The sequence below is a fragment of the Archocentrus centrarchus genome, chromosome 22, assembly GCF_007364275.1.
Source record: "Archocentrus centrarchus isolate MPI-CPG fArcCen1 chromosome 22, fArcCen1, whole genome shotgun sequence".
Taxonomy (NCBI): domain Eukaryota; kingdom Metazoa; phylum Chordata; class Actinopteri; order Cichliformes; family Cichlidae; genus Archocentrus; species Archocentrus centrarchus.
In genome coordinates, this window is record NC_044367.1 from 24,399,819 (window position 1) to 24,416,458 (window position 16,640).

At 43.0% G+C, this 16,640-nt stretch overlaps 1 protein-coding gene across 1 annotated transcript in view; it reads left to right on the forward strand.

The window, feature by feature from the left end:
- Positions 1-13,109, forward strand: part of alk (ALK receptor tyrosine kinase) — a 394,751-nt gene extending 381,642 nt beyond the window's left edge. The window contains exons 25-29 of the mRNA XM_030718325.1: positions 2,492-2,584; positions 7,048-7,149; positions 7,417-7,551; positions 9,225-9,315; positions 10,159-13,109. Coding sequence (XP_030574185.1) covers positions 2,492-2,584; positions 7,048-7,149; positions 7,417-7,551; positions 9,225-9,315; positions 10,159-11,256 — 1,519 coding nt within the window. The 3' untranslated portion in view covers positions 11,257-13,109. The remainder of the gene's footprint in view (positions 1-2,491; positions 2,585-7,047; positions 7,150-7,416; positions 7,552-9,224; positions 9,316-10,158) is intronic.
- Positions 13,110-16,640: the final 3,531 nt, after the last annotated feature.

Sequence of the window (16,640 nt, forward strand, 5' to 3'; positions counted from 1 at the left end):
TAAAGCACATCCACCTTTCTTGAGTTCTGCCTTTGCCTTCCCAGGGCTTGGCCAATGACAAACGAGGCCTATTAAACCTTGTGGTACAGTAAAGCTCCATCAATCCACCTAATGGCCGACTCTTCTCGAGAGCCTCGCGATCTTCTATTCAACCTGATTCTCTGCCTTCAAACCTGTATTAAAATTCACCCTAACACTGTCCTTGAGGCTAATTTCATTTTTATAGAAGTGTGTTTACTTGGGGTTGAGTAAAGGGCAGGTGAGTGAAGTAGGCTGCTACTCAAAAATAAAAATGCAGCTTTCTCTCGGGGCTTACTGGGTTGGATGAAGAGCTGTTATGTGCACCAAGAGGTTAAATCACAGGGTTAATGCTGTCTGAAAATCACTTACTCCAGCTTATGTGTGTTTCTCTGCTTATTTCCATTTTATGGCCAGTGGATAGTGCAGTGTTGCTCTTTGGTTATTTTATTTTACAGCTGGCCTGGCAATTGTAGCCACCTGAAAATTATCACTGTGCTAAGGAGTTGGGCAGTTTTGTGCAACCGCAGGTGTTAAAATAGACTAACACAGATTGTTCTGTAAGTGCTGCTGTGAAACGGGTCTTTAAACTGCAGTGAAAATTTACTGTAAATAAGGTTCATGTTATAAGGCCGATTAATATTATTTTAACAACAGTCTCCTCTCATATCACGGCGCTGCATGTGCAGCATAACTGTGTCCTTCCCTTAAGCTTTTAAACTGCAGTCTGTCACAGCAGTATGCTGCATTTCAAGACTCGTCCTCGCCTGCAAGCAAAAGCAAATCATTTCCATGAATTCTTCCAAGCCATTAAACAAAGAAAGCCGGATTTAGCAATAGCACCTCATGACTGTGTGTGTCTGCGCGTGTGTGCCCTCCCGCCTGCTGATTAGAGTCGCACTACGATGGAAATGATTCAGCTTTCCTGGAGCAGCTTAGATGACTTTAAATTGATTAATTGTTTCACCTCTTGCTCTTGAAAGTTTCCTTTCACTGTTTTTTTTTATAACTAAGTTTATTCACACCGACACTCATCGGACTGCTTTATTCTCATTTAAAGTGAAAGGGGAACTTGGAGAACATGGAATTGATGTCCTACAGACAATTTTTTTATGTTTGATATTACCATAATGGAGCAGTTTCATAATGTCATAAGTTAGCTTACAAGTCTTGTGGTGGACTAAAGTGGGGCAGCCATGTACAGTGGTTAAAAAGCCCTCAGTTTAAATCAGTCTGATCCATTACTTTATCCTCATTGTGTCATTTCTCATCTGAGTTTGGAGACCAGACATCAAAACAGTGTGTGTGTGTGTGTGTGTGTGTGTGTGTGTGTGTGTGTGTGTGTGTGTGTGTGTGTGTGTGTGTGTGTGTGTGTGTGTGTGTGTGTGTGTGTGTGTGTGTGTGTTTGCATCTACACTCCCACAGAGCTCAGCACTGCGGTTTCCGTCATGGGTAGTTTCCAGCCGAATCCTGTCTCATGATCTACTCTGAGATCAGTGCCACATGATGTTATTCTGATATTAAAGTCTGGCTGTTTATTGGCCTTTGGTGCTCACTTGTCTCCAGTCTGAAGATGAACAGTGGGCTACGTCACTTCTTAAGATGCTGAGAAAGTTGGATGCCTGGGGAGCAAGTGTGTGGGCTTGGTTTCTTTTTCCCCAGACATGAGTAGAGCACGCTGTGAGAACTACTGTATTTTGCTCAAAGAATAACTGGCCCAGAACAGTGCAAATATGAATTTTCTGCTTTAACCCACTCAGCCTGCACATGCATTTAAATCTTTTCTCTAGATGCACCATGTGGGCAGAGCCATAAGAAACTATACACTTTGCCAGCTTGCCCAGGGCAGCTCGGTAGTTACAGTGAACTTCAGATCCAGCAGGGAAGTATTTGTAGGTGTTTCATACATGGAGATCTTATAGATGCAAATGTATGAAAGATTTCTGAGAAGAGGAGCTTTGTGAGCATCAGTATTCACCTTGTCGTTCTGCATAATTCAAGCTTAAGCTGTTTTCACACATGCACAGCATGTAAGAATGCAAATATATGATACAGTTGAACTGGATATTAAACATTCTTTCACCTGCCAGCGCCCAAGCACAAAGTCTGTGCATTGGCTGATGCATTAACAGTGAGTGTGCGTGGTCGCCCTGCGCTCTGTCTCCTGCACGTTCTTCTCAGGCAGCACCCACGTCAAAAACAAGCAGAGTATTTCAAGTAGTGAGAGCTTGTCTGATACAAACTGTCCTGTTGTGTGCTACATGTTCATTTCAATTTTATTTATATAGCGCCAAATCACAACAGTCACCTCAAGGTGCTTTATATTGTAAGGTAAAGACCCTACAAGTGAGCACGTTATCCTGACCTGATTCGCCTGACTTTGCCTGGAGTCCAGGAGTGAAGACTTCTAATTACATGATTCCATGCAGGTGCACACGATATCCTGAAAGAGCTTTGTTTTCTGTGCTTTCAGGGACATCGCGGCACGGAATTGCCTCCTGACCTGCAAAGGACCAGGACGAGTGGCTAAGATTGGAGATTTTGGGATGGCTCGAGACATTTACAGGTACATTTCCAACACAGCTCACTGGCAGCAGGCGAGAACATCCTGGCCCAGTTGGCCAGTTTCAGCTGAACTGGAATCTAGATAAAGTCCAAAGGGACCCAGCTCATACCAAACATAAAGAAACATGGATGAAGATCATATTTTTCTTTTATACAGTCTGAGTCTGACCTCACAGAGAGCAGCACGACCAGGAGAACTAAACTGCAAGGGTTTGATTTTAGCCCAGTACCACTTGTCACCCTGCTCACATGCATCAAGCATCAGGACTGGAGGGAAGTCCAATAGCTTCTCCAGGACATCCTTGAACAGGCTGGCCGCTGGATGCCTTCTGTGCTGTAGACACAAACCCCAGAATGAATGCGATTGCTGCGTGCTGTTGGTGAAAGCAAAGCTACATGTTACACTTTTAGACCTGTCAGTGCTCTCTGGTGGAGAAACTTTGTAATCACCCTACATGTTTCTACATTGGCACTGCAACTTCTTGTCACTTACAGTAGCATTCATTATGTACTGTACAGTGATACTGACATCTGCAATAAGAGGTCAAAGACACATAAAAGGCTTTTCTTCTTCTGTGATTGTAAAAAGCGATGGCTTTTGTCCTGTAGCCGGTAAATACTGCAGCTCAGTTGTTTTATTCTCTGTTGCACTGTCGCACTGATACTTCCTTTTAATCCAGACGAGCTTGTCTTTACTCCCAACAGTGTCTCATTATTCTTATTACAAACTTTTTTTTTTTTATAATACTGCTAACTTTATTTCACGTGGCACCATTTAAATTAATGCACAATCCAGCAGGGAAATCTCCCAAGCCTTTCATCTGGTAAGAAATTAGAGCAGGGAAAATATGTCACAACATTCAGCTAGATCAACACAGAGCTTTTGAATCATCTGATGAAAAGTCACACGAGAGCAAAGTCACTCTCAGAGCATCCGGAAAAAGCTGTTGCACAATATCCCTGGGGAGCCACTTTAGGAACGCTTGATTTAATTGCTGATGTCAGTTTTTCAGGTGCCTCGCTGCGATTTTTGTTATCTCTCAGCCTGAAGCTCCGGTGCTGGGGCTTTTTTATTATTATTGTTATTGTGTTCGGAGAGAGGGTGGGTTGTTTTGCACACATGGCTGCCAGGCTGTTGGTGCGTTATTTTTGCTGTTTCATGATGTGGCCATACTGCTATGTGACAAGCGACATGGGGGTCTTTTCAGGCGATCACAGGGGGACAGGTGCCCCCAGTGAGGGACCAGGACACAGCTTAATGTCAGCTTTTCATATTCTGATAGCAGAGCCACAGGCGTACTTGCACTTGCAGAAATTCACTCAGAGTCTTTCACGCATGCCTGCACACCAGTGATGTGGCGGTAAATAAAAAAGCTCGGTAGACAATAGCTGCCAGACAGTCGTCATCCTAAGGTGAACAGCTGCCAGTATGAGGAGAAATCCACGGTTTCGCCTTAAATGACCGCATTTTCATAGGGTCTAATAACAGTAGTTGTATAGCATGACTCTGGGCTGTTTTTATTAAAGTCGGCCCGGCGTGCACACATGCAGGCGCACAATAAAAGCAGAACAAAGACATCCAGCTCAGCAGACACAAACATTAGCCTCCACCATTGTGTCCTTAGGTACATGCAACTATCTTACTTTCCTTTCACCACAGGCCGCTCTGCGCCTTTGTCTCTTACTGTTAGTTTTTCCCTCTAATACTTCTCTATCTTGCAGCTTCCCTCTTGCACACAGACTTGCTCACACATAAACATAAAACACCCCCCATTTGAGCTATAGATTTCCTGAGACTGTATTTAAGCTTCCCTAATCTGCAGCTCAGCTTTCAGTCTGTGTTGGAGGTGTTAGCAGGAGTAATAAATATGTCCATAAACCCTGTGCTGAAAAAGAGGTCGATCTACTGATAGGGGGATTATCAGTCTCGTGTTCTACATTTTACCATCCCTCAATCTTTCTCAAAAATGATTCAGCGTTCTCTAACGGCCCGGATAACGACTGAATGAAACAAAGTTTTTCTGTTCATTTACATAAAGATTTATTTCAGTTGCAGAGGTCAGTGAGGGTGGCCGCGACACACAACAACAAAAAGGGGATTGCAGGGAATAAACCGAGCTCCTGCAGCAGTTTGATCTTACTGCATTAAATTTATGGAGGCCAGTCCACTTCCCTCTCCATTTTCTTTATTAGGATGGACAAGAAAATTAGAGGGATAGCGAGGACAAAGAGGGGAATGAGATGGTAGCACGATTCAATCCTGTAATTGTAGGCCTAAAAATGGAGGTGGTAACTGACTCCCATCACTGACTGGGGCATGTTATTTTAAGTGATGGATTAAGTCGTTGGGCGCATATCTGAGTGTCTGCCCTGCAGTGTAGCTCTCAGCTAATCTGTCAAGCAAACAGACTTCTCTAGTGATTGTTTTCTCTGCTTCATTGATTATGTGTAATTTCCCTCAAGGGTAACTTCTTATGCCAATAGTTTATATTTCCCTTTTAACCATATTATCTGCCTGCATATCATTTATATTCATCTGTGGATCTCGTGGAGCCCCTGAAGAGTCGCAGCTGCAGGAAAGTTAAAGTAAATGATGAGCGCTGGCTCTTGCTGTTTGCTGTGGGTTCATACTGTAGGGAATCCAGTAGCCTATTAATGCTTTCACCTGAATTTGTAATTAAAGGAAACTCCATTTTTATGACCAAAATTTAATATCCGAGGCTGGGCCTCAGCTGCACATTGTTAATGCTGCATAAATACTGCACGTTTTACTTCAGTTTTTGCCTCTTGGCGCTCGTCTCGTATTATTTTTGGATTTAATTTAAATGTCACTTCCAGGATATTCATAAGTACTGAGTATTGGCTTTTAACTGAAGTTTGGACATTTTTGCCCCAGGAGAGCATGAAATGAAAGTGGCACCATTATGCCTTTTCTTATTTTCTATCATGCATCATATCGTGTTCCAATGTTGGATGTTGAACATGACCCAAGTTTCAAAATGATGAGGTCAGTGGATGTAAAAGTAATCCCCGTGAGCCAAAAGGCTTCACACTGCTCTAAATGCTCAGTTTCAGACAGTTTTTCTATTCTCAGCTCCTGAGGATATCTGTAATACAGTCAGCCATACACAACTCTGACTGTACCCACAGAAGCCCACCCATCCACCCACATGCTGTTTGAATCTTCTGTTTGCAAGGGACAGCCAATCAGAAGAAAGCTGACTTAAAGGGAGAGGAGCAAAACCAGCTTGTTTCAGACGGTATGGACTGAGGGGCTGTGCCGAGGCACAGTAACATACATAATCTTATACTGTCAGCGCTTTGAAGTGAATCATGCAAAGCTACTGTAACTGATTTCAAGAATGAAAATATGGAGCTGGATAATGGAGCACAATATGTCCACTTCACCTAAAGATGAAATGAGATGGGTCATACAGCCACGTCTCCAGGCATTGGATGGCATTTCTGAAAAGCTCAAGTTTCCAAGCTACAACTGCCTGTTTATTCTTTATCCCCCTGTTTTTGATGCGTTTCTTTTCTCTATACATTTTTGTACTTGACCAGGGAACACCAGTTACACCTGGGAGCTGCCCACTGTAATTACAATTCATTCCTGTGCAGCCATGTGCAGTTTCAGCAGAGCAGCTGCTGTTTTCAGTAAAGAAAGAGCATTACAGCTCAAGCCCCGGGGATTTGAACTGGCAACCACCCAGCAAGTCACACAGTCTCATTTATTATCAAGAATTGCCATGTTTATGAACAAGTGCTCAGGGAATACACTGATATTTTTATGACAGTATTACTGGGGGCAAACAGATTTACTCCTCTGCAGCAGGAAACTGTGCCAAAAATAAAGTTTTCCCCCATCCAGCAGCAGCTGACACCACTTAACTTTGATTCTCACACATGTCCATTTTTCTTTGTGGACACCATGATGGACGGGGAGCCAAGCGGGACCAACTTCACGTCTGTCCTCGTCGTGCAAGAGATAAAACAGGCAGTGACCTCTATCGAGACAAAAAATCAGATACAGCACACATCTGATAATTTTTCTAGCAATGCAAAGGGCAAGGCAGCATTAAAAATGGCTCAGACAGGGCTCGGCCCGGCAAGAAATCTGCGTCTTTCCTCTCTGCGAGATAAGAAGCTCTTAAAAGGTCTCTCACAGCAACATGTTAGCAAGCTGAAAATGTGATTGGATCAGAGCACTGATACAGCCACTGACAAACAGGGAATTAATTGCTGGATCTGAGTTTTCACCTTTTTTATACTCTGACTACAGATGCTGGTTTTCCTGTAAAATAGTTCCAGCTGGTATGGCTTCAGTTATATATCTCACACATATTCTGAGGTAGGCTTAGGTAGCATGGGGGGAGGGGAGGGGGGTGTCATGGATGGATGGATGGATGATTAGCCACATGGTTGTGCAAGCATTTCCCTTACCAAATGTGCTTGTGTGTGCAGGGCGAGCTATTACAGGAAGGGCGGGCGTGCCATGTTGCCTGTGAAATGGATGCCACCTGAAGCTTTCATGGAGGGCATCTTCACATCTAAAACAGACACATGGTGAGAACCCTGCACACTTCTCTCGGACCTACCTTCCATCTCGCCCACACTGGTTTCACCTCCAAAGTTTCACACCTGTCTGTTTTTTTCACCTCCTACTGAACCTCACTGCAAAATCTCTCTGTCTCATACTTGTCCTCTGCTCTCATCCTTCACCACTTTGGCGGTGATGATGCCTGTAATTTAAGACTTGATTGTCCTTAGTGTCTCCCTCTTTCTTTCTCTCCCTCCAACTAATCTGTCTTTCTCATCAATTGCCTCTCAAAGGTCATTTGGGGTTCTACTGTGGGAGATCTTCTCGTTGGGCTACATGCCATATCCAAGCCGCAGTAACCAAGAAGTGCTGGAGTTTGTAACGAACGGAGGAAGAATGGACCCACCTAAAAACTGTCCCGGGCCAGTGTAAGTGCAGACCACAGATTGCAAGAAAAAGCACTGAACCCCCTGAAGCCCAAACAGGAGGTGCATGTGAAAATATAAATGCTATTTTTTTCCCCACACACAGACTTTACCCACGCAGGCCACCCAGGTATATCCACAGCCAGCCGGTATATTTGTGAATTAATTTGTGAGAAATCACCACTATAGATTTAATTCAGTCTTGTTTTGAAAGTCCAGTTCCTGCTAATGAGTTATTACTGGCCCCTCCTGTCTCATGTTTCCCTGCTGGTACGCTGATCAGGTTGTTGTTGTGGTGATCCCCATAGTTCCTTACCCTGTAGTGCTGCAGACTCCAACTCCCAAGGTTCAAACTGCAGCTGGTGACAGAAATCGTGTTTCTAGTCATTCTGGGTCGAGGCAGCAAAAGGTTAATGACTTTCTGTGCTAATGACTTCTCCAAAACCTACTCTCAGTCTGGTCTTCCAGTTAAAGAGATGAGATAGGAATTGTAGGCTCTAGAGGTGCCGCTCATGTTTCATCTTCTCAAGTAAGATTGGTTGGTGTGAATCATACCTTGATTACAGCAACTTGCAAAGGACCCTCGAAGAAGAATTATATAGATGCGCAAAGCTGAGGCTTTAGTGGACCTCAGTCTCCTGGGTTCAAACGGTCCACAAATGGACAGTTTTTCTCCCCTGGGAGTGGGCATCAAGCAGCCAACGCAGTAAGGGTACATTGTGCAACCCTGAATGTGGGTCAAAAGATCAACATCAAATTACCAGCAAAATGTCAACACTTACTTTTTCTGGGCAGTATGTTTGATAAAGAGCTGTGACTTCGATGAAGATCAGACTGCATTTTATGAGTAACCAAAGCAGAAAACCTGGCTGTTCAACAGGGTTCGTAAACTTTGTCTTGCAACCAGATATGACGCATGTGTGTACACAGACACACACACACACACACACACGGCTCAAACGATTCTCTGATACTGACATATAAATGCATTGTGACCAAGAAGGTGTCAGAAAAATTTTCTGGGAAATTGCTTTCACTGCTTTCAGTATGGAAACCACACAAACAGTTTTCTTTCATGTTTGCCTCCCAAATTGAAATAAGTCATGGGGATTTACTGAATTTCTCAGTCACCTTTTAATATACCACCTCTCATGTTTTTTTTCTACTATAAAATATATATATATAGGTCAGCCATAAACACATCATTTCTCTCTCTCTCTGTCATAGAGACACTCCAGCAGTACTTTGGCTTCTCCTTCACACCTGGTGGCCAAACCAGGCTTTCCATCGTGCCCTTCATGTTCTCGTCTCTGTAAATGTGTTTTTTCTTCTTTCGAAATAAGCCGATCCCTTTAGTGCTCCATCAAACTGAAGTTCTACTCGAAGCTGGACTGAAACTTAATCAGCGATTAAAACCATAACTCAGGATTTAACATCACTAAAACTTGCTCCTGTAATTTGCATCACCCAATTAACAATCACTCACAGTGGTGGGAGGTTACACTTTAATTCTGCATTACAAAAAACAGCTATTAAGAATATTTAGTCAAAGGAGATTTAGCCGGCATTCATTAAACCAGCTGGAGTGACAGTGCTGGAAAGTCTCTGCTTTCTCTGCATGGAGTGGGACAAAGTGTTCTCATTGTGCATGTTCTGCTCATTCATGTGTGTTTTAGGTACCGTATAATGACTCAGAGTTGGCAGCACCAGCCTGAAGACAGGCCCAACTTCTCAACTATCCTGGAGAGAATCGACTACTGCTTACAGGTAACTAAACGGAGCAACCTGTGGGAGTCTGATTGTCTCGTAGACACTGACTAGGGCTGAACAATCAGAGGAAATGACTTAACTGCAGCTGATTGTTTCCTATAAGTTCCAGGCATGCAAAGGCTGATTACACAAGATGAGCTTGCATAAAGTATAAGAAAGCGTATTTCTGCATGGAAAGGAGTGTTTCCCAAACCTTCAGAAAGTATATTTTGGCAAATATTTTATGTATATATATATTTTTTTTATTTGGTCCATCTGCAATCAGTATACTAGTGGACACTCCCCCTTCCTCTTAATATGACTGTTGAGTCACTATTAAACCAGAAGCACCAGCATCAGTTTCTCTGGCCAAATCTCTGGGAAATCTGTGGGTCAACTACCTGCATGGCAGTCATAACACGAGCAGTTCAAATTGTTCAGATACTAAGGAAAGGTGCTTCAGTGCTTCCTTTATTGCCTTTTTTTAATATCTACTTTCCTTCACGAAAGGAAAGGAGATAATGCTGTCCTACAGTTCAAAGGCACTGACTGCAATGGACTATCCAATCATTCACAAAAATCAATCAATCAATACAACTGGCAGGTATCTCAGATTATTATGTAAACTACTGCTGCATTTTCCATCTTATACCATCAGTTGTTGATATGCAGGTGTTGTTTGAACTTTCAACAGTTTGCTGCACCCACAGGTGAACTGTGAATATTACACAACTCTGCTTGTTAATAAGTTGTTTCTCTGCTTGACCTCATGACATTTTCCAAGGAAGTGTATTTGGGAATAGACAAAGAAAATAACTGTTTTGACTGTTCACCCACAACCATGACCTCTGAATCTTTTAGGACCCCGATGTGGTGACCATGCCCCTGCCTGTCGAGTATGGACCAGTACCTGAGGAGGAGGAACATGCACCCATGCGCCCTGATGACCCCTCAGCTCCGACTGTGTTGGTGAATCCCCAGGTGCCTGATGGGGAGGCTCCACAGCCACCCCCTGCCTATCCCACAGAGGAGAACCGGAGAGGAGGGGAGCACACTGTTGTGACGAGCACAGCGTCGGAGGCCAAAGCACAAACATCAGCTCAGCCCCAGCCATACCTCCACATTCACCAGCAGCCTCACACACAGACCACCAACACGGTCACCTCTGCTGCCCCCTCTACACTCACTGCCAAGGGACCTCATGTTACCACCCAGCCCAGCTCAGAGGGGGGGCACATCAACCTGGCTTTTGCCCAGGGCCACCCTTCAGAAAAGGATGCCCATGCTGGGAAAAGCAGCAGTCTGTGGAACCCCACATATGGCTCGTGGTTCCTGCAGCAGCAGCAGAGGAAGCAGCAGCAGCAGCAGCAGCAGCATCAGCAGAGGCAGGGAGGGGTGGGGGGAGCAGGTAGCAGTAGTGGCAGGGTTCCTGGAGAGGGGCAGGAGCATGTGGGCCGGACAGTGGCTGAGGTGGCAGGGGCATTAGGTCTCCAGCACCAGCACAAGCAGTTCCAGCATCAGCTCCAGCAGCAGCACCAACTCCAACTGCTGCACCATCAGCAACAGCAGCAGCAGCAGCAGGGTCTGTGCAGACCTCTGTTACCCCCTCCACCCCCTCCCGCTGCCCAGTCTCCTCTACTTTTAGATTCAGCCGCCCTGCCCCCAGTCCCCCTGTACAGACTGAGACGTTTCCCCTGCGGCACCATCGGATACGGCTACCAGGAGCAAGGCCTCCCAGTGGAGTCCACTCACGGTAACGCCAACCCGCCTCCTCCACCCCAGCAGGGCACCTCCATTCCCTCCTCAGCAGCCCACCAGAGGGGGGGCTCCATTCCCACTTCGGTGTCCATGGGTCAGTCAGGTATGCCTGAGGACAGCCGTCCACTGCTAGTTACAATGGGGACGGTTCAGGACCCACGGCTACCCAGGATGGAGGGCCACAACGCCACCGTGCTTTAGCCCAAAGGCCTGTGCAGAAGGTCGTCTTTTTCTGGAGACTGTGCGAGTCACACAGCAAGAAACACTGTGCCATGAGAGAGACTATTTTTCACCACTCCTCCTGTTCCACCATTTTGGAAAGAGCCCATCTCTGTAAAATGGGCTTTTTACACGAGAGCCTTAGAGGTGTGTTCAAACCCCAGTGGATGCTAAAGCACATCTGAGAACTAAAAAGCTTTGGGAGGCAAAGTGTAGAGTCGAACATAGTTTTAAGAATTAAAAAGAAATGTATTTTTTCAACGTTGGAGGGATCGAGTGAGAAAACTGAGAATCACCTGGAAGACTTGCCGCACGTTCGTGACCAGGAAAGCTCAACCTAACGCTCAGCTGAGGAGGCTTCACGACTATCAGAAACAGACTACGAGGAGGATTAAATCGCTATATTTTGCCAGACTTTGACTCTCAACCTTTGGTGATCAGTTTGACTGTAGCTGCCAGCCACATGTGTCATTCTTCTGCAGAACCCTCACACTGTTCCTCATCACTTTGGGAAAAAAAAAATGCAGCGTGGTAAATAGCTTGTATCAGACTATTTTTCAAGAATATCACAGGAGGAGACGCTGGATTACCAGAGACATTTATACTGAGAAAAAAAAAGAGAAAAATAATAATATTGGGGGGAAAAGTGGTTGTTGATGTTTGCTTGCCTGCTTGTTTATTTATTCATCTCTTTATTTATTATTTGGAAGTGGCTCTATAAATTATTAATGCTTCTCCAAATCCAAACAAATTCATTTTGAAGCAGCTATTTTTCATTTAATAACAAAAAATACCACAAGAATTTATTTTAAGAAATGCCTTACAAAAAAAAAAAAAAGAAGGTAATGAAATATCCTGAAAGGTTTGTTATTACTGCGGTGATACAGATAACCAGCTCTGTCCTTTTAAAGTGGAATAGTGGGATAAATGAAGTTATTTGACTGAAGACGAGCCGTCTCAGCAACATTTGGGAGTCGAGCTTTTTTGTTGTTGCTAAAGATGTGATATTACTCGTTGCCCCCGGTCTCACTGAAATCGCTGCTCTTTGAACTCTTTTGTTCACAGCTCCGTTCTGCCAAACGAGCGCTTTGAGATGGAGAAGCTGTGACTTTTCTTTACTTATTGCTTTTTTTTTGGCTAACCTTTTATTAATTCATTTCTTGTTTAAAACCATTTTTCCCCCTCCCCTCTTTTTTTTTTTTTTGGTTTCATCTGGATATAGAAACAGTGGATATTGCTGAATCAATCTTAACCTTCAATTTGCAATCGCGAAGCACTCCACGTTCTTAAATTTGCATATTTTATCTTTTCTATTACGAGATGGCTGTTGTGGAATACAAATGAGTGCGAGAGAAAAAGTTTAAACACTCCACATGTGAATGAAACCCAGAACCGCTCGTTTTCACCCACATAGTCTGTGTTTACCATCTGCTTCTTTCAGTTCAGTGTATCTATCAGATGATGCCACGAGTGTGTTGATATTTACGTGAATTAATGACGATATTTTTTATGCTTCTGCTTGACGGTGTTCGGCTGTTGGTCCATCTGCTGTAAAGAGACGACGAGCTGTCACGTTGAGTGTCATGATGCTCGCTGATAAATGCGTTCCTGCAGGCGAGCTCGGTATTGGCTGATGAACGCTGCTTTTTGCTTTGTCTGTGTTAAACTGCATTTTACTCATTCTGTGTTCACAGCTCATCCCTGTCATTTGATGTAAAAAGACAAACCCAACTGCACCTGTAAATGTTGTAATTATGAAGTATTGTACTATGGCTCTGGTAAAAGCTGTACATTGCCCTTCAGAAGACATTCGGCAAAATTAATAAATTACTATATAACGGCCGTATTTTTCCCCTCTGTCGCCATCTTTGGAGTTCTGAGCCAAGTTAAGCAAATTAACTTAAATAAGATTACCTCTTAAGAAACATGATTTCTAACTATAGCCGCACAGCAGTTTGTGTGGGCGCTGATCTTTGTTTGCTCTACAAACATCATTCAGGCATTAAAACCGAGCTGCTCATTCAGGAGCTGTGTGCTCATACTTGCAGTTTTTTTTGTACTAGGTTTCTGATGATCATGACTCTCTGATGATGATTTGATTTCTCCGAGAATTCGACAGCATGCCACGTATCAGCTAGTGCAAGAAGAAGTACTTTAAAACCACTTTCTAATTGGCTCTCCCCAGAGGAAAAACTTCACTACTCTCACTAATCTTTTCTTTCTCTTATCAAAACTTAATCACTTTTTCTTTTTTTTCTTTTTTTTTTGAGATTACTGAATTTTGATCAGTTTTTCTAACTCAAGGTTGGAAGAAAAAGCATAAATCCTGTTTAAGACATTCTTTTTTTTCCTCGACAGCAGCAGAAAGTGTTCATAGGATTTTTGATCCGCTGTGCAAAGTCTTGAGCCACCCCTCATTTCTTTCTATTTTGCAATGAGAATGGGGAAATGGGTGTAGCGATTTATTGAAACGTGGAAAAGCATACATGGAAATCCAGTTTATAAGGCAAAAACAGAGTTTGTACAATTCTGATGAGCTTGAAAGTCAATATTTGATATGACCACCTTTATTCTTCAGCATAGCCTGAACTCTTTCTGTGGTCTGTACAGATGGCTGGAGATACTCAGTGCTGTTTCTCTCTCCTGACCTCCTCCGGACATATTAATGATTTCTGAACCAAAAATTTCAAAGCTGGATTCATCAGTCTATGAGACCTGTTGACACTGATTTTCAGTCCAGTTCTTGTGTAATTTGGCATACCTGAAAACACTGAAAGACTTTCAGAAAGCCTGGGAAACTATTGCTTAAGGGCGCCTTAAAAATTGCAAGAAAGCCTGGCTCCTTGGAAGCTAAATATTAAGAAATGGGGGGACTCAAGACTTACGCACAGTACTGTAGTAGTACTGTTTTGGAGCAATAATTTAAGAAACCTGTAATAAGGGAGGCAGCTGATGGATATTTGATTATTTACAGAGTCACAGGAGGGCTGAAGCCTGTCCCAGCTGGCAGTTTTTTTTAGCCCTGCCTCTCTGCAGCCATGCACACTTACCAAACCTCACACCCACAACCAGATTACACTACATACACACTAATGCCTTTTACCTTAAATAAAAATGATCTCCAGCTAGAACATCACATAGAATCTGCAAACTGGAAGCAGAGGGTTGGTCACTAACAGAAAATACTACAAAAAGAGAGCAGAAATAGCAAGAAGTAACAGCAGAGATTTCTTTGGATCAGCAATGAGGGGGGGCTGTCAATAAAAGTAATGCACAAGTATTAGGCGGTCATGGCAGCAGAAAACCAATTGGAAGTCACTGCAAAGCAACTGCAGCAACACATTAGAGCGGTACAGAGGAAGTCAATGCCACGGGAATACCGGCAAAAGGAGGATGAAATCATAAAAGTAATCCGGAATTACAAAAAAAAAAAAAAAAGCATTAAAATGTTCCACAATGCATGAAATTGTATCTCAGTTTAAATATGGGGTCCATATAATAATCAGCAAAATAAGAAAAATGTTACCACCTGAGACCCTTTGTTCAAAGAATTTGGAAAAATTTAAAAGTGGAACACATTAACACCGAGGTTTTCCTCAATTTCACAGCTGTAAGGTAAATTCATGAGCATTGCAAAATGACTACATTAGAAATCGAAGTGATTTCATCACAGCTAGAAGAAGAGCCCAGTGTGGGTAAAATGTCAGTAAAAAGAAGACCGTTCATTTGCTATATTTTGTCTTAAGATTTAAAAATGCCTCAGAGGGTCACATTGCTGTGGCAAGCACTGTGATGCTCTGGCCTCAGTTTTTGAGACTGGTCAGTTGTTACCAGGGATGAAAGTAGTTTTAAATTCTTGCTGGTACGATCACAAAAACCACAGCTGGAATGGCGTAGTGGTAACATTACAGTCTTTGGAGCAGGAAGTCGGGGGTTCGATCCCTGACCAGGGCGTACTTGATGAGGTATAACACAAATGCTACGGCAAGGGGGAGCCAGGACTAAATCTAGGGGGTAGATTTCATCATCCCCACATGATTAGTTTTAGTTTTTCATACTTTGTCAGGTGCTGGAGGTATGATTCTAAAACTGAAGCAATGAAGAAGAACTTCAAACCAAAACTCCCTTAAAACCCTATTATAAATATTATAAGCTTAATATTATAAGCTGAAGTGAAGCTTCAGGACTTGCACTTTGACTGCAGTAGCTATAGATGGTATTGGCACAACAAAATGTGTTGACTGAGTGGTATTGGTAAAAAGCTGGCAGTAATGAGCTTGAGGCCAGTTAAAGCACTGAGCAGTCTGTGCACCAGTTATAAGCCCCTCGCCAATCTGCACAACTTTGTCAAACCAGCTCATTCTCACACTCTGAAGTGTATTAACTAATAAATCTTCTCATTCGTCCAAAAGCTTAAATTAAGGGTAAATTCATAGCTATGAAGTATTTGTTACTAACGAGGCAGGAAATGTTCTATTATGAAGCAGGACAGCACAAAACAAAAAATGATTTTACCCACTATTAGTTACCAGAATGACTTCCATCCATTCCTCTGGTTAGATTCCTCTTAATTTGATTTTGATCTCTCATTTAAAGAAAGAAGAGGGAAAAAAAAAAAAAAAAAAAAAGGCGTTTATAAGACAAATAAATATAGAAGAAGCAGACTCTGCTTGTCAGAAGCACTGATACAGGTTTGACTTCTTATTAATAAGAAGTCAACTGATTATCACTCAGTATTTTGATACCTTTTGAATTTATTAAGCACTTATTTTTGTTTATCTTCTAGCTCTGTTTATATGGTACATTCTCATGTTATTACCTCACCCTGGCGTTCACCAACCGCTCAGCTGTCAGAGGTGGAAATTCAACATTCACAAATGAATACAGTCAGTATATTTAAAAAAGGATCCACACTATTGATGGTGCACCAAACATTAAAGTGGTAATGTATGGAAATTTCAGGTCTATTAAAATAATGGATTAGATATCTGATTGCACAGCCTGTGGGGTAGCAGAATGATTGCGGTCTCCTTGATTTATGCACAAACCACTGGCCTTCGCCATTTAAGCTCAGTGATGAAGGCCTCCTGTCTGACTTCTATGGGGAATAAGATAAAGCACCGACACAACCGGTCCGTTTGAGATTCACGTCCCGAGTTTGTATTTCTCTGCACAGAACTGTGTCTGTGCAAAGAGGAGGATTGTGGGAATTCGATGAACAAAGAGGCTCCGCACACAACAGCAGTGATAACGTTACGTGTAGGTCGACTCCTGATTGGTTAAAAAAGTTGGCTTGAACATGAAAGGGAGCCACAGTGGAGTTCACCACAAAGACAAACAAGTGTGGGGAGAAAAGAAAAAAAAAA